Raw genomic sequence first — 27,573 nt, forward strand, 5'->3', positions numbered from 1 at the left:
AACATCACAGGTAAGATTAATTTCAGGCTTCATCTAGAAATGGAAGGTTACATACCTTTGTTTCTCCATCAGGGGCATCCCTGCCTTTACATGGGTAATTTTCCAGAAGTGAGAGCGTCACAATTAATTATTTTGTTAAACTATCAATCTAAAGAAAGCTTCCGAGTTGGTTGGTTAATTAACTGTGGAAACAGTCTAATACAGCATACTGTACATTTATCATCATTCACTGAAGCTCAAGCCTTTTATTATATGAAAGTTGGACTAAAGGCTGGATTTACTCAACATGTTTCTAGGAATATTATTCTATATATTTATTGTACTTTTAATTGTATGCAACTTGGTTTGCTATCATTGTATCTGATTAATACTTTTTACACTTATTTCTTCATTACATTTCTCATGCCTTATTAGATTTAATTTAAAATAATAGTTTAGGAAGCTGTCATTCTTTCTATTTAATTCAAATATGCATTAGTCTTGTCATTTTCACAGGGAGAATTATTCTCATCGAAAGAATACACGTTGACAGTTATGACAGTGTTGTAGCGCTGTCTCGTCATCAAGGAGCTGTTCTTAAGAGGAATCCCATCAACATTCATAGAGGATCCACACGAGGAAGCAAACCTGGTAGGAGTTGTAATTCTTTAAATAATATGTTTACCAATTGGTTGAGGTCCCAGGGATTGCAAACTCTTTCTGGCCCATTCTTTAGGTTGGCCAGTGAATGTTCCAGTATCCTTCATGGATGGTTCCTCAAAGACCAGCAGAGATAATCCTCCATGCCAGATTGTTCCTGCCCAACCTAGAGGACCTTTACAAGCAAGACCTCCTATGTTCAACAGCAAACCAGGGCTTAATGTGTATCAGCAACTCATACATCAACTCAGCCATCCCCTTGATGTAATGCTGCTCCTTGCCATGCCAAATTATTTTTTTCCATGGTATCCAAACACTTACTTAGATGGGCAAGATGCAGATAGTGCTTGAAGGCAGGTTTTCCCACATATTCCTTCCAGTCCATGCAGCTGTGCACCAACCCCACAATGGCTTTCTGAATTCCTTCAACTAAAGGCAGCCAGCAGCTTCCTTCAACACGGCGGACATTTGATGGATCCAGGGTATCTAGAACCTGTCCTCCAGCTCAGAAACTTACTTCTTTAGGAAGTGACTCATCATCTGATGAAGAGGGAGACCAAAGAACAAGGACGGTTTGTGACCAACAGAGTTGATTAGTTCTTTGGGTGAACAGGAAGAAAAGTTCATCAGTGACATTGGGAAAAGCTTCAATGTTGATTGCAAAGAAATAAAAGCCAGTGCTATTGAAATTACTTTTTGCTGTCAAATGATTTGGTCATAACCTATTTTAATGAATGGATACTTCAGTCATTATTCAGTTGAATTCTGCGGGCAGATTGAAAAAGCAGAAGTGGCTGAAAGCACAACACGGCCTATGTAGGTCACTAAAGCACAAGCAACATTCACGATACATCGGTCCTTCAGTTTTTACGGCTTACCACTGGACCTGCAGTTTTTTCCCCTTTTGAATTAAAACGGGTGCATCAGTTAACGTCATTTTCTGCCAGCACACCAGTGTAAGCTGTAAAAATGACAAATGGTATTGAGTGGTGCTGATATCAGTAGTTTATTGTATTTTAAATCCAACACATTCAAAATGTTAAAGAAAAAAAAGAAAATAAAAATAAAACATTCTCCAGCTGCAAACGGTTGTATACTAGCAACAATTAAAGGGTAAACACAGTAAATTAAGATGGCAGCCAACTGTTTACCACATCTGCTAAAGCCAATAAAGTACTTCTATTTCCTTCTTTTTTTTTATTTTATTATTCTTAAAGGACTGGAATGATTCACAATGAGGATCCACTCCACTGAAATTTAAACCACAGGAAATTTCATTTACAGCTTTGCCTTTTTCTGCTTTTGAGGATCCTTGAAAGTTCAGACAGGGGTGGGTCAAACCGCAATGTAACAAGAACTATCTGACAAAAAATTGGAACGCTTACATTTTAACACCACGAGGATGTAAAATCAGATTTGCCTGAAAGCACATGGCTCTTTATCACACAGAAAATTACCAGTCAAGTGCCTATGTTGAGAAAATTACCCGACAGACAGAGGGGCAAAGGCCCCGCTTGACAATCTCCAAAAACAATCCAGGACCAAAGCACTGTGATGACTATTGTAATTGGTCAAAAGAAATCCTCACAGATCAAATAGCTCAACTACAAGGAAATGTATCCAAGCAGATACTGAGGGGACAAGCTATTCTAAACAGGTATGTGTGCCAAATCTGATCTTAGCTACAAGAGAGCAGTTGATCCATGCCAATGAGTGCTAAGATTTTTGTTTCATTGCCAGATGAGAAATTTGAAGAGGCTGTGCTCTGAATGACAGATTGTCCCCGAAAATGTTGGAAATAGTGCAATACCACCAGACAAGGAAGACCTCATTAGCATATTTGTCCATAAATTGCTACATCAATTTCACTTCTTCTCAGTGCAAGAAAACAAACAAAATAATAATAAAAGAAAATGTTTTTCAGGTTTTCCAATCCAGCTGAAACCAATCTCTTCCCTCCCTATCAAGTGGTTAAAAAAAGGAGCCTACAAGTATGGCATTCACAATGTAAAAATAAAATGAATAAGCACAATTAACAATCAGCATATGAAAATACAAATGCATGAAAGGCTAGAAAAGTGAGCACAATTATGCGCTAGTCTGTTGGCTGGGACTTCAGCCAGCCACCCACAGATTAAAAAAATTGGTTCTGAAAAAGAACAGTCTGACAACTTGTGAGTTCAACAATTGCTGCCATGAGTCAAAAAAAACAAACAAAAAACAACTATATATAGATATATATATCTATATATAGATAGATATATATAAATAAATGGTCAGGCTGAACTTAAAAGCTCAACCAGGTGAGTGATGTCACTATTGTATGGAGCCATTACTTCTTACACCACGGAGAAAGCAATTCACTGTTGCCACCTTTAATGTACCTTTTTTTGTTTTGAAGGGGTGGGGGTTCTTCATATGCACCTCTTTACCATTAAATATCAAACAGAACTCGAGGCACCTAATGTTTCAACAAAGAGTGAAAACAGACAATATGAAACAGATTTACAAAAACTCACAGCAGATTATCTTAGGTAGTTAAACAGTATGAAGAAAAAAAAAAAAAAGAATATGCACCAGAAAGAAAACGTTTAAAATCTTATGAATACTGCAATCTTTTTTTTCCATCTACTCTCAGTAGACAATAGTTCAATATGAGCAGCTCCATATTTGGAGGCAGCGAGCCCCAAACCAACTCTTTAGTAAGACTGGAAAAGGTGAAATAGAAGGCACCATCGTGCTTGTATCAAGTCGAGAGAAATGAAAGTATACACAGAAAACAAATCATACAGTAAACTATGATTTTTGCTGTACATTTATTCTGTTTCTCCACACTTAAGACAGGGAGGGAGGAAGAGGGAGGTGTCGTCCATCCCACTTTCACGGTCTAGCTGGTAGGGAAAAACATGAAGAGAACCAAACTGAATCAAAAGAAAACAGAGCGAGCCACCATCTAAACCACCACTCCTCAATTCAGCTGCATCTTGTTTGTCCTTTGTCTCCCCCATTCATTTGGTGAAAGTCCAGAATTTTAGCTTCTTTTTTTTTTCCATTATTTATAAATGAGGAAAAATATAATGTAGATTTGCTTGTCATCTTGTCCATCCAGCAGTAATCGAAGCGTAGTTTTGGGTCAAAAGTGTGAAAAGTACATTGGTCACAGCGGACAGGCTGTGAGCGAGGCCTGCCCCGTAAGTCGTATCGCGTTGAGACAAACAGGTCTCTCCAGCTGCGTTCCGAGCGTGGATGTCAATGTAACACGACAAAAGTACCCATTAGTGCATATTGATGAGTGCATTATGCAATTTTGAAGCAGTGGTCTCTCAAAAAAAGGAAAAAAGTAAAAGGCAAGCCTTTCCCCTGGAACTGCACAAATTTTGCATCTCACTCTTTTCCAACAGTAATGGGCAGAAAACTACCGTATAAAATGTGCAATAAGAGGGATTTCATGAAGCAGCCTCCCGGTTAAGTCAAGGCATATAATCTCTTTTCCAAATGATGGGCTGTAATATCGTAGTTACAAGTCCTTCAGTCCCTCCTAATGTGGCAGATTACTCCTGGCTGGTTTGCCTTTTTTTCAGGAATTTACAAATTGATGTTTGTGAATTCGTGAGATACCAAAAGAGGATCCTCAGCTCAGAACTAATAAGCGAAATTTTTTGTTTGCTTATTTTGTTTTGTCTATTTCACAAACAAATGGTTGACAGGCTGTGTCACATTCCAAAGCAAAGAGGGGGGAAAAATAAAAACAAACAAAATAACCCCAAATATATACGTTTATACATGAAGATTTCTTTTCGTTAACGAGAACTGTTGAAAATGAAGAACATGGTACTACTTCCGCAATGAAAGTGGAGCGCTTATCAGCGGCGCTGGGTTGTGAAGCGACCTTCTCCTTGGCCACCAGAGCCTCTTCCGGTTCCCATGCCAGGCTTAGGGGCCATGCCACCTCGAAGTGGCGGTCCTCTCCCGTCGCGTTCACGCATCAATCCACTTCCCACAACACCTCTTGAACCTCCAGGGCCCCGATCATTGCGCCTCATGTCCCGGCGTTCCTCTCCTCCTCCAGTGCGGGTCTCTCTTTCGCGCACTGCCCTCGTTTTCTTCTCTTCCACATTCAGACGCACTTCACCTCGGAACATAATGGGCTACAGGGGGAGAACAAGGACATCAGAGTAGACGTCAGAATTAGAATTTTACCCTCAAGTTCATCTCCTTTCTTTGCATTCTTTGGCCTATTCTAACATCACACAGACTAATAAGTTCACCACAAGAAATACAAGCAGTTCAGTGTTTATGTTAAGCAATTCCCTGCCAAGCGCAAGGCCTCCATCCTTTTCAAAACAACCATTTAGTTATCAATAAAACCTTGCTTCTAAAGTCTTGTAAAGCAAGCAAAGGCACTGACTGAACAAAATGATAGATTCAAACACTTCATTTAAGAAGTAAGCAGAGAAACAGACCAGCACTTGGCAGAATGGCAACTTACACCAATGAAAATGGCAAATATGTTCCAGGTAATATAATGACCTCACATCTATAAAGATAGAACCCTGAGGTTAGTTGGAGTGTCTTGGCAAGTGTTGAGACTTTAGACTACCCTTTGTTATATTTTATCCTTGTACCAAGAGTTTGTGACATTTCTTTAAAGATCCTGTTTACCAGACAGCAGCCAGTTAAAATGTTTTTACGAGCATAGTTTACCCAAATGACAAAAGGAAATATAGCACAGTCAATAGGCTTTGAATACATAAATGGAACTAAACTCTGGTAAAGTTGCTGGTCACCAACCACCACCAAATAATGTGGGTAATGAAATGTCAATACATGCCCCATATACCTTGGCCCCAAGGATTTTTTGCACAGGATCACAGTCATCGAAGACCACAAATCCAAAGTTCGGAAGTTTCCCACCAACACCCTTGGTGTTGATCCGCAGCTCAACCACATTCCCATAAGCTGTGATATGGAAAATAGAAGACAATAAGGATTTAAAAGTGCAAAACGAAATTCATTGAAATGCTTCCACTTCAAGCAAGCATACTCATGAAGAACTCTTTGAGCTCGCTCTCGTCAATGTCATGTGGGAGGTTTCCGACAAAAAGCTGGTGGCTGTCTGGGTACCGCACAATCCGCCGGTTGTCAACTTCACCAGATTCAGTGTCACCCCTGCCGCCTGTAACACAAACAGGCCACATGAATCCTCCAGCTCAACAACCCAGATGCTAGATCCTGGAAACAAAAAAGCTGAAACAATCACTATCATTTTCCAGTTATCACAATAATCTATGATTCGCAGAATTATTGATTCAGATGTGACTAAAACCACAATTACCTTTGTTACCAAAGCTTAGGTGTGTTTTTCCCGTTTGTGACTCTGAGGGTGCAACACCATCTATCAGTGAGAGACATGCAGAGTGAGATAGAACTAATACTTTCTATGAAGGCACACCACCATCAATTTGTGACAAAGATACCCAGAGAAAAATGTAAGCAAATTAGAAATGCTTAACCGTTAAAGCTGGTAGTACCAGGTCTGGGACCCCGTGGTGCAAAGGCTGGTCTGTCACGTGTGCGCTGGTCTCGGGGTCGCAGGGGTGCCGCCTGTGTCTCTGGCTTGGCTTCAGCTCTAGGCTATATGGCGGAAGTAACAAACACAAAAAAAGGACTAAATGAACCATACATCTCTTTCATCATGGCTCAAGAGGATCAGCTAAAGTCAGCCCATCAAAGCTAGCTAGGTATTTTTGCCACTCTATTAACGCTATGTGGTAATGTTCACTGGGCAACTCCATGTGAAAATGTTTAGTGATGCGTTTTGTTCATTTGTTTATTTAATTCATTATTTTGAGAAAGAAAAAAAAAAAGATCTAACCCTAGATTTAAGGCATCCTTAGTTACTGCACCATTCCATTTTTATTTGAATTGCAGTTTTCAAGTTTTAGACAAGCTAAGCATCAGGTTTCAACACAGGTTTTTTTTCAATAAAGATCTTTAGTTACTTTTCAATTAATAAAACAATGGTAGGTGTTACTAGCACACATATGAACAAGCTCTAAACCACAGACCAAAAAAAAGCAGCAGCATTTTCTGCCTGTAATTACTATATGCTTTAGGGGTACACAGCTGCTACTCTCTTGCTCTCACAACAACTTTTAACCGCCATCAAATCCTATATGCCATGCATATTGCAAAAGCTAGACAATATAGGAGAGGTCTCTGACTTTTAACAGTTTATTAGGGATTTTTTTTTAATGGGAAATTTGACCATTTATTTCCATGTCCAGTGGTAGCAATTACCTGTGAGGACGGAGCTTTAACAACATGGGGTGAGATTCCAGAGCTGGGGACTGTGCCAGAGGGAGGCAAATTTTTACTGGTCACTGATGCCCAGGAGAAAGTCTGTGAGGGATGCAGTAAGTGCGTTGTTAGGGCTGCAATGACAAAGCTCAGGGCCACGCTGCAATAATAGTATGTAGACTACTGCAGAGCATGTTACTGCGGTTGTTGAAATGAGCAGATAATGTGTCTAAGGTCGAGGAACCTTTGATCCAAGGGGGGGGGGGGGGGGGGGGGTGTTAAAAATCATTCAGACAAAATAAGTTTCGTGTTTTGATCACACTGCAGCACAAAATGGTTCAGAGTCTGCATAAACATGCAGTCAATACTGTACTGATTTCTCTCTTTGGCAAACCTTTTGTTTTGGGGGTTCATCGTAAAACACTTTACAGGGCGATGATGCTGTATCTTTATTACAATGGATGTGTCAGATGCAGACTGAAACTTAAGTCAAAAGAAATGCTAGCAACAACAAAACTTGTTGTCATAGAGCAAAAATATACAGTTTATTTTATGTTAAACCACACCTGAGTATTTGTATCTCATTTGAGAACTCTTCATTATCTTCCCAATATTTAAGCAGTAGTTCTTGCACTCTACAAAAACTCAATTATCCATTCTACCAAATACATCACAACTTCAGATACAAAAGGATGTAGTAAACACACTGATGTTAGTACTTCATGTTAGGGTACATAAAAGATTTAGTTAATACTAGCAATCCACTGAATCACAAAATATCCAATGTTTATTAGGCCTCACCTTGGGTGGCTCCTGGGTATTTGGTGGAGACTCTACTGGAACTGGTGAAGGAGCCTTTTCCTCCATTTCTTCCAGAACCTTCTCATCGACTTCAGGCTTTATTTCCTCCACTTTCACTTCTGGCTCAGGCTCTGGTTCGGGTTCAGGAGCTGGCTCCTCCATAGGCTCCTCAACCCCATTGCTGGAGAAAACAAATCAGCACATTTTCCCTTTGAGAGACAAATCACATTTTAAAAGGGAGAAATAAAATTCATCAGGTAGTTACAAGTTTCAGCGTACGTGACAGGGTGAGGCTCATAGTACGTGGTGCTGTTTGGGCTTTCTTGCAGTGGCTCAGGCGATGGCTGCCTCTCTTCTGCCTCCTCTTCAACTTCTTCTTCTGACTCTTAAGGAATTTAAAAAAAAAAAAAAAAAAAAAAAAAAAAAAAACAACACAAAACAAAACAATCATAAGACAGAGAGATTATCACAAATAAGTAAGGCTTCACATTACAGATCAAAGCATCTTACCTTCATCAAGCTCAGCTTCTGAGTCCCCAAAAACTTCGTCTTCGTAACGGAAGATGTCATTGTGGACATAAAACTTGTTTGCCACTGAACCCTTCAGAAAGCAACAGGGTCAATTTTGGGTCCCCCAAAAAAGCAAACAGTGAAAACCTAGCAGGTTATGGCTTCATATTACTTTTCTTTGTGATTTCATTTTTAAAGTTTCTCTATCTTAATTGGTCCATTTTTGCATGAGCGAATTAATGTCCTCACAATAAGTGAGAGCTGTAGGTCTGAGAGCAACCAGATATAACTAAAGACAATTCAAAATCAAATTCACAATAATCGACCACATCATATATAGTGTCAGACTGTTGTATTACATTCTGACAAAAAGAGATCATCAACGTATCTGTTGTAAAAACAGTTTGTGAAAAGCATTTTCCAATGCAAAGTAAGGCTAAAGGATAGAGAAAAAGAAACTCCAAGAATTGTAGACTTTTACTATCTTGCTAAATATGCAAAATGTGAGTGCAGAGAATACAGCTCAGCTGCTGCATTCACTTGCATCAAACTCGTGAAAAATTAAATGGTTACATAGATTGATTAAATTAGATCAGTTGATTTTCACCATAATAGACAGACAACTTTTGAACCTGGGTTTAGTGAAATTTCAAGAAAGCTTGCTTTTCAAGAAAAGACAATGCTGTTGGGTCCAATAACAAAATGAAAGATGCATGAATTGAGAAAAATACTTTCGAAACTCTTATATGGTCACATAGATACAGCTAGATAGTTTTAGAAAGATAACATTGTTTAACTTCCATGTAGCAATATTTTCACTTGACACGTCTGCATTTTTAACAAAGGTAGTAAAAGTCAATAGATATGATCTTATGTGAAGTAAACTGCTGCTAGTTACAGATATTCCATTCTGAGACTCTCTTTCAGTATACCCTATGAATGCATACATTAGTGTTTATACTGTAATTATAGGGTCCCAATTTTCTATATCATTCAGCATGCTGGATCTTTCCAAAAGAAAAGCAATTCATCAGTAAGCCAAAATCACCGAAACTAGATGTTCCATAATGAAACTGACTCAGATTACAAAATTTGACTTTGAAAATGGTAGCCAAGTTTGTAACTTACCTATTCTAATGCCCAAGAAGACCATATTTGGCTCAGCCATAACAAGCTCAGCTGGCTTAAGTGACTGATTAAATTTATCATTTTCTTTCATTTCATATTTTTTCCTCAGTTACTTATTTTTCTCTGTGAGAAACGTGTATTCAGGACAAAATATAAGTGTTTCAAAAATAAATTCTCACATGCAATGTGACCAGCCTGAGTCCTGGTAGAAAAGCATTCAAGCTTGGTGGCATCTCGAATCACCAAAAATATGCTGCACTAACATAACATTGGAGCTTCTAGAATGAAGGCTTGGTTCATCCTAGATTTAAGTTGACAAGCCAAAAATATTACACAAATATTATTAGAGCAATATGTACACGGTGTCTGAATGTCAACTTATAAGTAGGACATCAGCAGATATATTAACATGGGTGGCCAGAGTTGCATCTGTAAAGTCAAACACAACTCAACAGTAGTAGTCAGTCGACTGTCATCTTTGCCAAACAAAGGGCTTAAAGCATTTCACTCCGTTGACAAATGAAGTAAATACTAAACTTTCTGTTAGATTAATTTTGTTTAAATGAGGTGAAATTTGCTATAAAAGACACTACAATAGTTTGTGCTAGTGGTGATATGCATCATTTTGAAACAAAATTAAAATCATTGCATTGTGTGTGTCCCTGACAATTTTTTTTTCTTAGAAGCCTGAGATAATTCATTATTGTTTTTCCAATCTGAGATTTTATTTTTAGACCGTATTGCCAAGCTACTCAGTTTGGATATTACAACTACAGTGTGCCTTTGAGAAACACGCACACACTTGGACTCTGCTATGTTAAAAATGTCTTCAGCTGTGTTAAAATTAAAAAGGATCACAAATTACAGCAAGTTTGAATCACTAGTGAATGTGTCTGTAAATGGGCAAAAAGTAAAATTGTGATGAGGGCAAACAAGTGAACTGCATGTAAACTTACTAAATATGAACACCTTGAAACTGAACCCAAATTGAGAGGGAGCCTCACCTCTGGAGCAAGCACAAAAGTTTGCATGAACTTCCTCATGGGCTGACCATTGTTAGACAGTTCTCCAAGGACCTGCACCACCACTCCATCACTCAGTGTGGCATGGGCATCCACATGCCTGATTTTTGTGTGGCACTCACTAAACTGCAGAGACATGACCTTCTTGTGGATTTCCTAGAATAAATTGAAGCAGATGGGAACAAAATGAACAATATAGAGACTGCTTTTCTGACATAATTTACCATGTGGTATTAGATTGAAGGTTACTTCTCTAAAATTTACATTTGACAACACCCATTCACACAAATTCAATAATCATGTAGTTTTTCAGGAGAAGACAGAAATTGAAAGTGTTATTTCAAATAATCAATTATATTATGCTGTAACAAGAAAAAGTGCATTCTAAAATTAAATGTGTTTTGTTTATACATCACATCTGGCCAAAGATATTGGGACAATTGTCAATTGTCCCAATATCTATAAAATAACTGGTACAATGGTGTAATGACACAACAAAGCTAGACATCTCAGGAAGCTTTGGAGCCATCAGGCTCTTTCCTGTAAACCATTCAAAGACTTACCTAACTAACGGAACTAATTAAATGAATTTTATTAGCGACTCCTCACTCACCGCTTGTCCATAAACTGCTTCAGCCAGCTTTCCATTTGGGTCAAGGCCTCCATGGACGTAGGAGGAGTTCCTTCCATAAAACCTATTGTCACAGTGCAATGACAGATTAAATAAGAAAAACAAACCAACACAAAACTCCATGTAGGCCAGAAATCTAGTTGATACAGAATCTGATTTCAGTAATTACCTGTGCAGGAAATCTGGCGCCTTGTTTAAGAGTGTGTAATACTGCCTCACAAACTCCCGCCCTACAAGCAGGGGACTTGGCTTCTCCATCACCATTTCTTTGGTACGCAATATTAAATGCTGGAACAGGAAACAATAAAACTTTTAGCAGATATATCTGCACACATAAGGTGAAGTTTTTTAGATACACCCTATAAATAAGGCTTAAATAGGATAGTCTACCTTCATTGATTAAATTTAATCAAGTTCTTCTGATCTCGATTAAATTTTGGGTCCTGTTGACCACATAACACATATCGACTTCTTATACTCAAATTTCATTCTACAGTCTCCGTCACTGAAATATGTTTAAACTACCTAAATACATTGTATTTTAGGGGTTGAAAATTCTTCCAGAGATGCTACACTGGGTATTTAATTAAGAAATGTGTAATGAACTTCTGTCACAACACGAAATATTGTAAGTCAATCAAATAGGAGCGAATTGTGAGAAACACACGAGATGCCATTGTTAAGGACGTTTAGAAAAAATAATTAGCAATTTCGATGAGCTTAACGACATGGAAGCATCCGAATACTAACAGAATAGAGTTTGCTTTCGACAAATTAGGTTTTAGTTCGTGTCTCAAGGCCCGTGTATTTTTCTACCAAATAAAACCCATAAAACAAGACAAGAGTTTAGCTCGATTGCTAAGTGACTAGCTAACATTAAACTGCGCCATCACGCTCATCCAATGAGACAAAGGCTATAGATTGAAAGGGAAGTGATGCTGCGGCGTTCAAATTGAAAAATGAGACAAAAAAACGTAAATGTTACAAATCTCATTAATCAGACTGCATATCATATACTCGGGGACCGCGCTCTAGATCACTGGCCTTCTGTTAGCATGTATGTGCCTGTACTAGAACGAAATTCCTCGGTGGTGCATAAAACTGTCGCATTTTATTAGCAAGTGGGTGGCCTTCAGAGGTAATTTGAGCCACAAGTACATGCAATAAACTATAGGCTCACTGTCATCCTGCCCTGGCCATTATGCATAGACAGGAGACTTGCCATAATGGCTAATCTGTCAGCTTACTTGCTCGCATTAATGCCAGCTAACGCTAACGTTGCCCCGGGAAGACGACGCCAAGCTATATTGCTAAACAGCAAGCTAACATTAGCTCCATACAGGCTAACTTGTGGCGTCGTCGTTTTTCTTCCAGCCGGTGGTGGTTTGAGCATTGAACGTGACAAATATCTCATTGGATATGGCATTGTATTTGTCCTTAAATTAGTATAAAATGACAAATGATGGATATGTTACATGGGTGCATTTACACACGCAACTTCAAGGCTGAATGAAAATGGGGGAAACGATCGAGCAGACATATCATGTAGCATTGATACACCTATTTCAGTGACAATCGTTTATCATTGATTCTTCTGAAATGAAAAAAAAAACTCCATTTCCAACGAGTCATCACATGCAAAACAGCTTTACAGAAAATTCGCGCAACCAATTTCCTATCACTGTCAATGACAAGTTTGGTTCTATGCTAACATTACCTCAAAGAAAACAAAGGAAGCCAGGCTTGACAACAATGCGTAGTTTTCGTTTTGATAAGCTAATAGCGTTATGTTTACACATGGATATGTAAACTACAAACACAGATTGTTATTCCTGAAGTCAGCCGACTCCTCGTCGAGTAGTTGATGTTTTTTAATAAGACAATGCAGCTAACGTAAACGTTTGTTAGCTTGCACGATTAGCATTACCTGGGAGACGTTAGGAAGATGACAAACTTACCTTGTGAAAGTCCTATCTATGTAGACAGAATATGTGATAAATATGAGTAAACGGTTCCGAAATAGAGAATATCACTGGTGTAGCGTATATCCCCACGGCTTTACTACCTAACAGTGTGTGATCTCTGCTGTATCAGAGATTGAAAATTTAAAGTGAAAGGTCCGATTTATTGTTTTACCCCTGCAATCCGGGGCTGGGAGCCCCCATCGCCGCGATTTAACCAATGAACTGTTTACACTAGGCAACATGGATTATGACGACGAAGAAATATGTCTGCCCAAAATCTGCCAATGCTTTCACAAAACCATCACCAAAAGTAGCAATCATAGTATGTCATCAATGCAACTGTTTTTTTTTTTGTGTTTGTTTTTAGGAAATCATCAATTTCCATGAATTTATGTTGGATTTCTAGACAATTTAAACAATGACACATTGTAGTTTGATCAGATTTGACATTGAAATGTAGTTGATCATTAATTGATCATTGAAATCAATTTAAATCCGATATAAGTATTGGAGGCAATGCATTGATCATGCTGGAATTATGCAACACTTCACAGGTGTTAGAGATTAAATGTCACAGTTAGAACATCTGTATCAACATTGAATGCCGTGATACCTAGAAATACTTGTATTGCAAAAAAGAACAGCAAAGTGAATTATTTATGTCTCATTTAGCTTTCAAGTGCTTGGGTTTATTTCCAAACTCCTCAAGATCCAATTATGATATTTTCACCATGCACCTCATAATTGTAATGTAACTGCATTTGCACTTTACTGTACTGTGGCAAAAGCAATTAAAACTGCACCTACAGTATTTGTTATAATTACTGATAATAGTATTAACTTTTTCTCTCTTTCTGTCTGCCCTTTCTACTATATTGTAAATTAATCAATGTTTAAAATAAACATTGGCAAATTTGAATTAATGGGTTTAAAAAAGGACTGGAATTCCATTTTTTTTTTTGGTAGTATGCTTTCAAAGTTACCCCCCAATGGTTAACTTATAGTCACATCACGACTGATCACTTGAATGGTTAGAGAAACAATGAACTAAGGATTTGTATCTGGTATAGTTGGGGTGACTGAGCTGTTCCTATAAAATATGTCCTTATTACTTTAAAATTTTAAATTTCACGGGTACCAAATTCAAAGCTTATCACCAAAAATCACTTTCCCAGTGTCTTCACCACAAGAGCAGCTTGTGTGATATTATTTGCTATTTAAAATGATCTTGTGTAACAACTGCATTATGACAAGGTTACAATGTCAAATTGATTTTGTCATTAAATCTATTGCGCTACTGACTTGTCATATATGCCCATAACGTTTGGTTACAAAAGTAGTAGGTTTTCAAAAAAATATTTGTAGTGTCATGCAAGTTTGTGCAATGGTACAAAATTTGCAAAATATTGCTCAGGGGAGAAACGCATAATCTAATCATTAAATTTACCATGGTGTATAGTGTCAATTTATTAATTTATTATTTGGATCTATTGAAAACTGATTGGCACAGATTGTGTCTCAAAGCAGAGGTCTTCAACAGGGGGGTAGCGACTCCTAGGGGGCGGTTGCAGTACTGCACAGGGTTCGTGAAATTTTTGGTCATTGGACAATTTCTTGCCATTTTTAAATATCCCCCTTTACCACAACTTAAACATCTTCATACACACTCTAACCTAGATCCAATATGTCGTAGCGAGTGGATAAACAAAGGCAGATGATGTGCTCTTTCAGTCAGAAATGCAAACACAGAGGCGCATAGGAGATCTCTCAAGCTAGGCCATGTTTCACTCAGCACCTGACAAGCCTTAAAAAATGAATTAATACATGAAACTGTCCGTTATTTTAATAGTTCAGTACTGCGCGGCAACGGGTATGTTAATGCATGGTTGTTGCACTGATAGGCCATCACTTATTTCGGTTTCTGCATTAATGTTTGAGTTAAAAGCACCAATTTGAATAGCTTAGATGCATGATTATGGAATATGTTGATAACGGCATTGATATCAGTTGACAAGATAGGTATAAAATGTATGAAGATCCAATTTGATATAAACACAGTTATACACAATACATAGTAATGGATCCCTGCTCCATCTCTCCATTAATTGGACGGTTCTTGGCCTGAAAAACATGAAGACCCTTAATATAAAAGGAAGATGCAAAATGTCCTAGCCAAGTTCAACACATCTGGGCCACAACAGGCCCGCACCATCCTTTCCTTTGCCTATACCTAAACAATTTTCAGATTCGATCACAGTTGTCAAAAAACCATGAACAACAAACTCTCACTGATATAAGTGTATTTATTCTTTAATCTCTTTAATCGCCCGGAGACCTGAGACTGCAAGATGACAAAGACAAACCCATACACTGAATTAACTAGAGGAAAAGCTCAAAACCATACACCAATATTGGAATGTCTGTGACTTTACAAAATCAACAGGCTTTAATCGAAAACCCAATGGGGTTGTGGAAAACAATACTTTGGCCCAGACTTTGTCAAGAGATGTAGTGAGGAGCACAGATATTGGAGGGAGATCTTGGAGTTGAACTGCTGCTCCTTTGTGTTGAAAAAGAGCAAGTTGGGTCTCAGATCAGTCTTTCCAAGTTTTGGGCATACGACAATATAGAACATGTTTGATATTATTGCAAGTCTTTCAGACTTTATGGTGACGAAACACAATCAACAACCAATAGTTGAGCTCTAACAAAACCGGAAAGGGTAGACAAACCAGAACAATATTGGCAGCAGAGACAGCATTTGTTGGAGGTGTGGATAAACAAGAACAGCAAAGGACGTCACGATCAGAATGAAGGGTCCAGAAAGAGGAGCAGATGGTGGAGCTGTGGGCAGAACGGCCCTGCTTGTACGACATCAACACTCCAATGTATCATGACTGAGTAAAAAAGGAAATGTGATATAGCAGAGGCTCTGAAAATATCTGGTGTAAACATTGCATGGTGGGGAAGAAATAGCTGAAAGAATCTAGTCTTGTAATTTGTGACCATCTAAGACTAACAGTCTTTGTAAAAACCCAGTCATAGTCTAGTCTCAGACCTAACGTTCTTAAAACTAAACTCGCTGGCAGGATTGTAATGTGTGCATAAATGGTCTCAACTTGAGTTTCCAGCGCATTGAACCACCAACCGATGCCTGCTCTTCTAACTGAGCCGCCCGCTTAACTCACAGGGAATTCGATTATCACTTAAAGGACTGCTTGGATCATTTGTGGAGTAAGAAACATTTCCGTGCACGTTATAGATATCAGTGTGGTGGTTTTCTGCAAAAAAAAAAACAAACAAAAAAAAACAACAACACCACATCACACCGACCAGCAGAGCAGTTCAGGAGATGTGTCTTGTTGTCATGGCAACCAGGCACCCAAACACGGAGGGTTATGTAACGTCAACATTCATCCAAATACTTTCCAATTCACCGGAGGGGCCGTAAATCTCAAATGATCCCAGAATGTACTTTGAAAGACATAAAGAAACTGCATCTCGAAGTTTATGAAGTTTATAATAGTTCAGATTGGAGAAACATAAAAAATGAGGTATGTATGTATATTTAAAATATGAAATGTGGAATAAATTGGGTTAAAAGTGGTGTTTGACTGGAGAATTTCAGACTTGTTTCCATCTTTACGGTGACGCCATGACTTCCACTGAAACCCGAGAATTGGGATTTTTTTGGGGGGATGGAGGGGAATGAAGGTGGAGGAAGAGGAGGAGGAGAAGAAGGAGGAGGAGAAGAAGGAGGAGGAGGATGAGGAGGAGGAGTAGGAGTAGGAGAAGGAGGAGGGGGACACTTGAAGAACAAGATGGCCGTCCTGGGACAAGGAAAGTATCTTTACACTTTCACGTAAACACTCAGATGTCGCGGATTTCAGGACGGATTGAGCGCGATCGGACAACTTTAACGGTTTAACGGAAACCCATCCAGGGCGCGGAAACGAAGAGCGATCGAACTTTTTCTTTTCTTTTTCTTTTTCCTTTTTTTTTAAAGTTTGCTGAAAGTGAAAAAGTCGATGGGTCCGGGGCATTTCCACGTCTAGACCGGGGTTCCCCCTCACAACATTTCGATTTGTATCATTTGACAACTTTTATTTCTATTTTAACTTTTTTTTTTTCTTTTTTAAACCCACGGTTTGTCCAGATCTCACCGTAAGGAAGTGTTGTTGTCTCTTAGGCGTGATGCCCCAGCTGTTATAAAAGTTTATCTGGGGCTTGATGGTTCTCAAATACCATTAACACTTGCGTAGGCTTAAAAAAAAAAAAATTAAAGGAAAACAAACCCATTTTTGCACCATGAGTTCATCCCGGGTCCGGCCTCAGGAGCTGGCGTTGCCCCCGAGTCAGACCTGCAGGCTGTCCCCGAGGATGGACGCGGGCGAGGGGATAGAGATGGAGAACATCCCGCACCAGGACCTGGGGCTCGGAGGGCTCATCGGTACCCCGTCCCCTCCGTCCAGGCAAGCCTGGAGCCGGGACAATCCGGGCTTCGAGCCCGAGGAGGAGATCATGGAAGCGGACTGGCCCCCGGCCAGCCCCGGGAGGAGGTCGGTGTCCACGGCCTCCAGCAGCAGCTGCAGCAGCGGCCTGGGGAGCTACAACGGCGGCGGGAGCAGCACCCACATCCCCCGGGGAGGGCTGTACCCGACCCCGACCCTGGATGCCCGGCAGCAGGGCCGACACGAACACCCCGGCTGTCTGAAGCAGATCCTGCAGAAAATCAGAAGTGAGTGCATTCTCAATTCCAGCTCGACATGCTTTATCAATGATCGATGACAACAAGATGACATATAGGGGTCAATTTGCATGTCACACTTTTATTTTCCATGACTTGAATTTACATTTAATCTAAGATTTCAGACGTTGAATTTAAAAACAAACAAGACTTGCTCTTCGCTCTTTTGTTCAGGAATTGACTGTCAGTTTGTTTATCAGGATTGTTGATGCCAAAAAACCCATAGTTATCTAACATATTGTCACCTTTTTGAATAATTGCCTAATCAACTTCTTATTTAGCATATGGCTCATTTTTTGGTGTTTTCTGAAAAAAATATTATTTTAAGAAGGCGACGATACACTGGTATATTTGTCACATATTTGCAGATTAAATGTAATTCATTGTTAATGAGTATACAAAAATGTACATCCCATTTTTTTTAAGTCTTTTTTGAACTATGGCTTTGAATAATTGAAAAATTATTCATTTCAATTTGCACTCTTTCTTTCAACTTATTCATACTGTTGAGATTCAAGATTCAAAGCGTTTATTGTCACATACACAGTGTAGACGTGTTTCCCTGTACAGTGAAATTCATTTGGATATGTACTGATGGGAGGAGTGTAAACATTATTATAAACATGATTATAGATATGAATATGAACAGTGCAATCGAACAGTGGCAGTTATAAGAATGTAATTGTGCAGAAAAACACATTTTGAGACTGTTCAATAAACACTTTGATTCTTTGACTATTGAATCTTGAAATGGTGCACTTGATGAAGACATGCATAAAAAATACAGCTGTTCCCCCAAATGGCATTATGACCTTGATAAAGATAGTTTGAAAAACTAGCTGAAAAAGCTTATACAATTAAGATAAACTCCCAGAAAATGCATAAAAAGCAGAAACTTATAAAAATAAAACAGCTTTGGAGTGACCAATAAATTAGACATGCATCAGTATTATAAGTCAATATTTATAAGTCAATATTTGTTGAGTAACTGAGACTATAGATGCTCACTTTCCTCTCGCAGTTCTGTGGGGCACAGAGCTGATGGAGGACAGCGGCAGCAGCCGGGAAAGGTACCTCTGGAATGTACTGAGAGAGATGCTCACATATGTTGCGTTTCTCATCACTGTTTGCATATGTAAGTAGACAACAAAACAGAACTAATGCATTTTTAGTACATTGTGTAATGTCTTGGTTTTCATGAAGATGAAAAACGATGAGAGACCCCTGTGAAATGGATCACTGCTTGCGTCCTGGTTATTAATGACAACAAGAGACATTTTCCAAACAATTGCCCTTACTGCACAAAGCAAATGGCCACATAATATAATTATTCTTGCTGTTATTGCATTAATCCACCATTTCTAAATTTATTTTCTTTAAAGTAAGTTGGACAATCAAGATATTTCTGTGGGCATCATTTGAGAAGCATTTGCACATATAGCTGACAACTCACAGTGTGCGTTTTATGACTGTGGCAGCTGGTGTGGCAACGGCTCTCTGCTTTTTCTTACTTTTTTCGCTGTGCTAGAAAAAAATGCCAAAGTGTGGTTTTGGGTGGATGGGGAAATGATTTCCTGGCAGACAGGAATAAGCACCATTTTGCCAACAGAACCTGAGAAATAAAACTATTTTCGAAAGCTGCTCTCAATAGCTACCATCATTGCAAACGATGTGTTATTTAGAAAGCGAAGGCGATGTTGGAAAAAAAGCACAATTATATTAACAAAGTGTTATTTTTCAGTGTGCACAATGTTTTTTTAGATGTAGCTTATGTTAACTCCTGCCCAAAAACTGTCAGTAACGCTATGTTATTTTGTTATATATGCTCCAGTGACCTATGGAATGGTGAGTGCCAACATGTACTACTACACCAAAGTCATGTCTCAGCTTTTCTTGGACACACCGCTGTCTGCTGGTAACCCTGCAACCTTTAGGAGCCTGTCAACAATGGAGGAGTTCTGGAAGGTAAAGTGTGAAGCCGAACTATATTTGGACCTTATAATCTAGCGTTGTGCTAAATGCAGAACTATAACCAGTAGAAGGTAATCTAAGCTCAGCATGTAGACAGAAAGCATTTTACTCATTCCATCTTACTATTATAGCGATTTTCTGTACACGTATTTTTTATTTTGACTGCAAAGTATAAGTAGTCCACTTTTAATATATTCTGATAAAAAAACATCAGAAGTAGAACTGAAATCTAGGTCACATTCAAGCAGTTAGATTCATCCTCTCTAACTGTGACAGAGATTTGGGCATTTGATGCATAACCCGTCTGTGAATTATGTTAATTTCAGTCTGTTTTCCAAATAGGGGCCTAAATTAGTAAATCAGATGTATCTCACTGTAACAAAAAGTCAGCTATTGGGTGATATAATCAATCTTTGGAAAACAATACTTATATGTGTCTCGTGATACCTAAAAAAGCTGGGAAACGAGGGACTGTATTTCCGCTAAGAATAACACATGGTGAATAAAAACACTAACAACTAAAAAAAAAGGTGTGGAAAAGTATTAAAACTTTTGCACCCTATCATCTGAAAATGATGATACTGACATATCAGGCTTTTATTCAATTTAACGCTCCTGTTTTCTCCCCTCCAAACCTTTAGTTCGTAGAGGGGCCTTTCCTCAACGGCATGTACTGGGAGGTGTGGTACAACAATAAGAGCCTGCCAGAGAACCAGAGTCTTATTTACTACGAGAACCTGCTGCTGGGGGTCCCCCGCCTGCGGCAGGTAAAGGTTCGCAATGAGTCCTGTTCCGTCCATGAAGATTTGAGAGATAAAGTTCACGACTGCTTCAACATGTTCACCCCGACCAACGAGGACACCAGCTCCTTTGGCCCCAAGAATGGAACGGCGTATGTCAATATCAGCTTGTCGCTCATTAGATATTTTTGATTTTTATAGTTACTGAGAAAAAAAAGATAAGCAAATTTGGAGGAACTTTTAGCGAATTTTCAAAGAAACAAACAGAAATGTTCTTACATTCATAGGGATATAGTAATACATTCGCCAGCTCTTCCTGATATGGTTTATCTTGTGGTCTCATCAGGTGGATTTACTCGACAGAGAGTGTTATGAATGGGAGCAGCTATTCTGGTCAGGTGTCTAAATACGGAGGCGGGGGTTACTACCAAGACCTGTCTCGTACAAAAGAGGAGTCGGCAGCACAACTGCAGTTTCTCAGAGATCACCTGTGGCTGGACAGAGGAACCCGGGCCGTCTTCCTGGACTTCTCCGTCTACAACGGCAACATCAACCTCTTCTGCATAGTCAGGTGAGAAGCAGAAGCAGAGATTTGTCGTAGTTTTCCTTGGCAGAGCATCCTTTTCCCCCTTTAATCATTCACTTTAAAAAAAAAGTTATATAAAATTGGATTTAAATATTATATTATAGTTCTGTCTGAAATTGGCCTTGCACATCATAGAACAGATTATTTGCTTTTAAGAATGTGGTGGCTCTACATATATGACATGAAATGACATAGAAAAGCAAATTCTTACATTTCAGAAGCAAATTACATTGAATATTTAAAGTTTTGTTCATCAAATCTCAAAATAATAAAGAAAATACCAATAAATATTAATTCATATGAACTGCAAATTAATAATTACTCAGCTCCATATCATGGAGATTCTTTTTAATCTCACTGTCATCTGTGCAATATTTATATTATACTTATATGTTTTATATATTATATACTAAATTCTATATTTTCCAGGATACCTTATCATTTCTGTACACACATAATTTCTATAACCATTCCCTGCACAAAACATTTTGTCTATTCCTTTTTATATTTTTATATTTTGTACGAATTTGTACCCATGTCTGTTATTTGGGTACTTTTCTATTATTACTATTTGCACACTTTACTACCCTGTAATTCTACTGACATTTAAATGTCCCCGTCATGTGATCAGTGAAGTCTCTTGTCTTATCTGATCTGATCTTATCTTATCTTATCTTATCTTATCTTATCTTATCTTATCTTTCAGGTTGCTGGTGGAGTTCCCTGCTACAGGAGGGGTGGTGACCTCCTGGCAGTTCCAAACAGTGCGCCTGATTCGATACATGTCCAGCTGGGACTACTTCGTGGGCTTGTGTGAGGTGACGTTCTGCCTATTCATTCTCTACTACGTTGTTGAGGAGGCCCTGGAGATCCGCATCCACCGCCTGCATTACTTTAAGAGCCTCTGGAATTGCCTGGATGTTCTCATCGTGCTGGTGCGTATGAACAGAAAAACTCGAAGCGTGAAGTGTGAAATGAGGTTGAGATTCCAAAAGTGGGGGCTGGGATCTTTAGCAAAATATATTTATTTTAAATAAAAAAAAATGCATGTTGTTTTACTTGTCGGTAAAAAAAATATTTTCTGTTTTATATATACATATATATATATGATAATTGGATAATTATAGCAGCGACATTTTTCACTCATTTTGTAAATATAAATTCAATGAACATATTTTCTTTTTTTTTTTTCTTGATTTTCAGCTGAGTGTTGTTGCTATCATCATGAACATAACCCGGACAGCCATGGTTAGTAACCTTCTCAAAGGTCTGTTGGAGAACCACACCGCTCACCCCACCTTTGAGCCTTTGGCCAACCTACAAATTCAGTTCAACAACATTGCCGCGGTCATCGTGTTTTTTTCCTGGGTGAAGGTATACATTTTTTTCCCCGGTTTCAAAATCATCCATGACGGCGACATGCCCAAACGCGTGCTCGACATTAATATCATCTCCCTTCCTCTCAGCTTTTTAAATTCATCAACTTCAATAAGACCATGAGCCAGCTCTCCGGCACTATGTCTCGCTGTGCCAAGGACCTTATAGGTTTTGCCATCATGTTCTTCATCATCTTCCTTGCATACGCTCAGTTGGCCTACCTGGTGTTTGGGACCCAGGTCAATGATTTCAGCACATTTCAAGCCAGCATGTAAGAAAACAACCCAAATGTGTTGAATGAATGTTATTTTTGTTTGTCCCATAATAGAGATCGTCCTGTCTTTGCTCATGTTATTTTGGCGCTTCTGTAGTTTCACTCAGTTCCGAATTATTTTGGGAGACTTTGAGTTCTCCGAGATCGAGAGCGCCAACCCAATCCTTGGACCCATCTACTTCACCACATTCGTCTTCTTCATTTTCTTCATTCTCATGGTGAGTCTGGTGTTTTCAAAATTCTTCTTTTTTTTTACCTTTGCAGTTTTAGTCTGACACAGAAACCACTTTTTTTTTTGTGCGCAGAACATGTTTTTGGCCATCATCAATGACACGTACTCCGAGATGAAGGCGGACATGTCCCAGCAGAGGTCTGAGATGGAGATGACTGACCTCATCAAGAAGGTATGGGGCTAAATATGCTCTTTTTTTGTTTATCATATCATACAGAAGTTGATGTTATTTTAAAATGATATTTGTGTGAAACGCGTAAGGGTTGTAACAAAGCCTTGATGAAGCTGAGACTGAAAAAGACGGCGGTGGATGACATCTCGGACAGTTTGCGTCAGGCCGGGGGGAAACTGAACTTCGACGAACTCCGTCAGGATTTGAAAGGGTGATCTAATTTTAAATTAAATCCTGATAAAATGTAAAAAAAAAAAATAAAAGGCAGGGATCCCAATGCTCTGTCAAGTCAAAGCTCAATATCAAATTGATTCTAACCTCAGGAAGGGCCACACCGATGCAGAAATTCAGGCCATTTTTGCAAAGTACGATCATGACGGAGACCAGGAACTGACGGAGCACGAACACCAGCAGATGAGAGATGACCTGGAGAAAGAGAGAGTGAGTTATGAGTCCGACAAACTTGTTTTAAAGACGTCAACTCGTGCTTGACAGACCCAGAGATACTCAGTGTGTTTCCGCTTGTTCGCTAGGAGGACTTGGATCTGGAACGCAGTTCGCTGGCTCGACCCAGCAGTGGCCGGAGCTTCCCTCGGACTCAGGATGACTCAGAGGAGGACGATGATGAAGACAGCGGCCACAGCTCTCGCCGCCGGGGCAGCAGCTCAGGGGGTGTCTCTTATGAGGAATTTCAAGTGTATGCAGTTTAAATCTTAATGATACTTTACATAACTTAATGTTATTTCATTAATGAAACCAAAATATCAATTAACCTTGGAACCCTTCAGCTATGAAAAGCCTTCCCGTGTAATCGTCCGATATATAAACTAGGGCTTCCTTGTTTCCATAATTATAATTTGGGGGCTGAGCGCTGAGCACAATTGCTATGAATGCAGGTGAACTGAGAAGCTAAATCATCACAAGATGATGACAGATGGATCGTAAAATCGCTTTCTACATACCCCGTGGAAACAATGCCATCATTGTCATCATTGGCTGAATCCATTGGACAGATTAATAGATCGCATTGCATGTTATCTAAAGTCACAATCTTTAGACAGATTGTTTCAGTTGGACCAATTTTAAAGCAATATTTACTTTGTATATCAAGTGTCATGTCATGTCAGGACACACAAGTAAAGCCAGAATGATATCAACATTGAACTTTTGACAGATTCGAGCTCACAGAATTCTCGGTGACTGCCGTGGCCTAGTTTGCACGTCAGGAGTGTCTTACTTATAGTAGCTGGTAAATTTTATACCTCCGTCTTACATGGCAGTGTGTATATTTTATCCAGTGGACTTACAATGTAACTGTTCTGTCTCCTAGGCTGGTAAGACGCGTGGACAGAATGGAGCACTCCATCGGCAGCATCGTCTCCAAGATAGACGCGGTGATTGTGAAGCTGGAAGCCATGGAGAGAGTTAAACTCAAAAGAAGAGATGTACTGGGAAGGCTGCTGGATGGAATCATGGAGGTGAGACGCAGCTAATCTTCTTTTCCTTTCAGCTTTTCCCTTCAGGGAGAAATTTCACACTAACTAACTTTATATCCTCTCTCACTACGTCCAGAAATCTTCTCTTTGGTCTTCCTCTAGACCCCCTGCCTGGCAGCTTAAATTCCTGCATCCATCTACCAGTATATATATATATATATATATATATATATATATATAAACAAATACATACCTACAAGAAATAAACTGTGAATAGTAATCTAATGAATTTTTGAGATGGATTCCAACCATGACCACAGGAATTTGATATTAAGTGGTTGCATTTCTTATGTTAATCCTGCAAAATAAGTGGTGGTCTGGAGGCAGGTATGAATCTCCAGTCTATATAAAAAAAGATACTGAAACCAATTATTGATACCAAATGTGGATTTCAAACGCACAACTGGAATTTCTTAATCGCACACACTTTATCTTTTAAGTCTCCAGGCGTGTCCACACTCATCACCTTGGTCCGAATCCAAATGATAATGTGTATCATGCTTTTTTTCCAAATCGGGGAGAGGATCAAGGCTTCCTCTGTGCCGATTATTGATTTTTAAAACCGAAATCAATTTTGACTTGACCTTTACACCATCCCTGAATAATCATGAGGTATGTTCACGAGCCACCGCTAATCAGTCTCATATAGTACGCCTGACACTTTTCTCCACCCCTTCCAACCTGCGTGAACCCATTTCTTTACTGCTTTTCCACACTCTCTGTTGCTCTTGACTGTTGACCCTAAGTACTCAAAATCCTCCAACTTCTTGATCTCCACTCCCTGTAGCCTCACAGTTCGACCTGGGTTCCTCTCATTCACATGCATATATTCTGCCTTGCTGTGACTAACTTTCAGTCCTTCTGACGCAGCTAATCCAAACACAAAATAGCAAAACATGGATGGTTGTTGATGCAAATGATTATTATTATTAATACGCAGCGATACTTTTCCACCACAATGGCTTCACTTTGCATTTGCTTCATGGATTTTATTTCCCATGCCGCTATGCAGATGTACATTATAGCAATGCAATGTGCAACTGCCGTGAGGACCTCTTGTATGGAGAACATTTTCAGGAAGGATGTGTCTGTCTGTCACAGAGACACATATTTTATGTTGTTTTTTTTTAATGTATGGAGGTTTTTTCCAATTGTCCGAAACGTTTTCACAGTAAAGACAAAACTGGGAGCCACAAAACCCTTTTGAAATTAAAAATAAATTAACACGGCATATAACTTCTTTTTTTTTTTGCCTTTGTGCTATATATAAACAAAATATCCATATGTAAATATCCAAATGTGTGTTGCAGAGAAAACAAAATTACATTTCCGCATGAACCAAAACATTTTGAACTCTGAAAAAGTAAGACATTTGGTTGAAAGTTACTTTTAAGCAAAATAGTCAACGTCTATTTTAGTCCTTGTGAAAAAAAAAGAAGCCGAACTTAAATTATCCACTGGCAGCAAACCAAAAATGCTGTCCTCTCTCTTTGTGTTGTCATCCTTTTACTGGTGCGTGCAGTCGCTTATTAAGAGTGACAAAAATATTTTAACATGTTGTATTTAGATGTTGCAAGATCACCATAATCTTCAAATTGAAAACTATTTTAGAAATTAATGCACTAAAATCAAATATATTTTAATGAAATACCCATTCATTATTTTCAAAAGCCACAGGGAGCTGCATCGGAGGGATGAAAGAGCCGCGGGTTGCCGACCCCTGATGTAGACGCTCGGTTCCCACAACCGGATCTGAGTGGGATTACCCTCATAAATATCAAACATGTTGGATCGTTTAGATTCAGTATCAGGATGGGAGTCCAGTCCAAGACTGGAGCAGTTGGGGACATGGAGATTATTTCTGTGAGCCCCTCACAGGAGGGGATTACCGGGCCAGATAATTGGTTCTCTCAAAAACGGTCACTTTGTTTTCCAGGATGAACGTCTGGGACGCGACTCCGACGCCCACAGGGAGCAGACAGACAGGCTGGTTAGAGAGGAGCTGGAGCGCTGGGAGTCGGACGATATGGTCTCCCAGGTCAGCCACCCACCGCCGGCCACTCCCATCGGTCTCCGACCACGCCCGTCCTCTTCCCTGTCCGCCGATGGCCTCGAAACAAGCACAAATGGGAGCGGGCATGTATAAAATGCTCGCAAGTGTGTATAGTTAACCTCTTGAAGGAAATTCCACTCTGACTAGAAAATGTAGCCTGAAAGGAAACTAAAAGTGAAGAGAACAATACATCGTTATCATTCTGATTGTTTGACGTACTACCGATGAGAACAAGTACTCTCCTCAAATCATTTTTTTTTTTGCACTGAAGGTGAGTGAATTTTTTTTTGCAGAGGATATTTATGACTCACATGGAATAGCCTGATATAAGCGCGTGAAGGAAATTGAGGAGATAACAGTGGATTATGAAGGGCTCAGACATCACATTTAAAGTCACAGTACACCAGCTTGCAAGCTTATTCTATTATTTTGTATATGCAGTATTTTAGTACTACCTAAGAATTATGCCCACTTGCGTTTGATCACGATACTCACACGTCTTATCATTTCAGCAAATACGAAAATGCTATTTCGTTTTGGATGGTACATATTGCTGATTGTATAAAATCATTTTCATCAACAGTAATGAGAAGTGTGGGCCTTCCTGACATACATCAATTAAGCTTCAAACTAAGTAGCTTATTATTGTTTATGGTACATATTGTAACTTTAAACAAACTTCAATTTGGAGTGCATCTAGTCTTCATGGGAAACCCATGCATTTATATATATATATACATATATATATATATATATATTTTTTTTTTCTTCTTCTTGTGCCTTTTTTATAATCTGTTTTTTATCTGTTATACATAATAAACTTTTAAAATATCAAACTGATTGTTTTTTTTTCTCCTTTTAGCATTTTTTATTTAAATGTTAGGAAAATAATCACCACACTGAACAATGATGTTAATAAACCTTATGTTT

The 27,573-nt window shown here is 39.0% G+C and overlaps 2 protein-coding genes across 11 annotated transcripts; one reads left to right on the forward strand and one right to left on the reverse strand.

Moving 5' to 3' along the window:
• Positions 1 to 3,037: 3,037 nt before the first annotated feature.
• Positions 3,038 to 13,178, reverse strand: g3bp2a (G3BP stress granule assembly factor 2a). Of its 9 annotated transcripts, none has more exons than XM_086157304.1 (13): positions 12,990 to 13,178; positions 11,201 to 11,319; positions 11,014 to 11,095; positions 10,383 to 10,556; positions 8,251 to 8,341; positions 8,020 to 8,125; positions 7,741 to 7,921; positions 6,940 to 7,041; positions 6,171 to 6,273; positions 5,975 to 6,034; positions 5,684 to 5,815; positions 5,480 to 5,598; positions 3,038 to 4,787 (listed from the first exon to the last, which is right to left on the reverse strand). In XM_086157304.1, exons 2-13 carry the CDS (start codon positions 11,293 to 11,295, stop codon positions 4,503 to 4,505), a joined length of 1,530 nt encoding a protein of 509 aa, XP_086013430.1. In that variant the 5' UTR covers positions 11,296 to 11,319; positions 12,990 to 13,178; the 3' UTR covers positions 3,038 to 4,502. The 9 variants fall into 9 exon arrangements, with proteins under 9 accessions (XP_086013430.1, XP_086013428.1, XP_086013435.1 ...); XM_086157302.1 differs by having other exon boundaries at positions 6,153 to 6,273; XM_086157303.1 differs by having other exon boundaries at positions 3,490 to 4,787; positions 5,471 to 5,598.
• A 3,551-nt stretch (positions 13,179 to 16,729) lies between these two features.
• Positions 16,730 to 27,479, forward strand: pkd2 (polycystic kidney disease 2). Of its 2 annotated transcripts, none has more exons than XM_086157310.1 (15): positions 16,730 to 17,733; positions 18,764 to 18,877; positions 19,574 to 19,707; positions 20,355 to 20,605; positions 20,800 to 21,024; positions 21,746 to 21,974; positions 22,243 to 22,413; positions 22,506 to 22,687; positions 22,788 to 22,908; positions 22,996 to 23,094; positions 23,184 to 23,305; positions 23,418 to 23,535; positions 23,628 to 23,791; positions 24,425 to 24,572; positions 26,527 to 27,479. In XM_086157310.1, the coding sequence occupies exons 1-15, from the start codon at positions 17,304 to 17,306 to the stop codon at positions 26,734 to 26,736; spliced, it is 2,718 nt and encodes a 905-aa protein (XP_086013436.1). In that variant the 5' UTR covers positions 16,730 to 17,303; the 3' UTR covers positions 26,737 to 27,479. The 2 variants fall into 2 exon arrangements, with proteins under 2 accessions (XP_086013436.1, XP_086013438.1); XM_086157312.1 differs by having other exon boundaries at positions 23,631 to 23,791.
• Positions 27,480 to 27,573: the final 94 nt, after the last annotated feature.

The sequence above is a fragment of the Fistularia commersonii genome, chromosome 12 (genome assembly GCF_037954325.1).
Source record: "Fistularia commersonii isolate RoL2024-O1a breed Wild chromosome 12, RoL_Fcom_v1.0, whole genome shotgun sequence".
Taxonomy (NCBI): Eukaryota; Metazoa; Chordata; class Actinopteri; order Syngnathiformes; family Fistulariidae; genus Fistularia; species Fistularia commersonii.

Excerpts from the sequence above, each read along its gene's own strand:
- g3bp2a (XM_086157300.1), bottom strand. The coding sequence starts at position 11,295 with ATGGTGATGGAGAAGCCAAGTCCCCTGCTTGTAGGGCGGGAGTTTGTG. Across the intron at positions 7,042-7,740 it reads ATACCCAGGAGCCACCCAAG|ACTTTCTCCTGGGCATCAGT; the intron begins GTGAGGCCTAAT and ends CATCCCTCACAG. Across the intron at positions 5,599-5,683 it reads GCTCAAAGAGTTCTTCATGA|CTTATGGGAATGTGGTTGAG; the intron begins GTATGCTTGCTT and ends TCCATATCACAG.
- pkd2 (XM_086157310.1), top strand. The coding sequence starts at position 17,304 with ATGAGTTCATCCCGGGTCCGGCCTCAGGAGCTGGCGTTGCCCCCGAGT. Across the intron at positions 20,606-20,799 it reads GGCCCCAAGAATGGAACGGC|GTGGATTTACTCGACAGAGA; the intron begins GTATGTCAATAT and ends TGGTCTCATCAG. Across the intron at positions 22,414-22,505 it reads TGTTTTTTTCCTGGGTGAAG|CTTTTTAAATTCATCAACTT; the intron begins GTATACATTTTT and ends CCTTCCTCTCAG.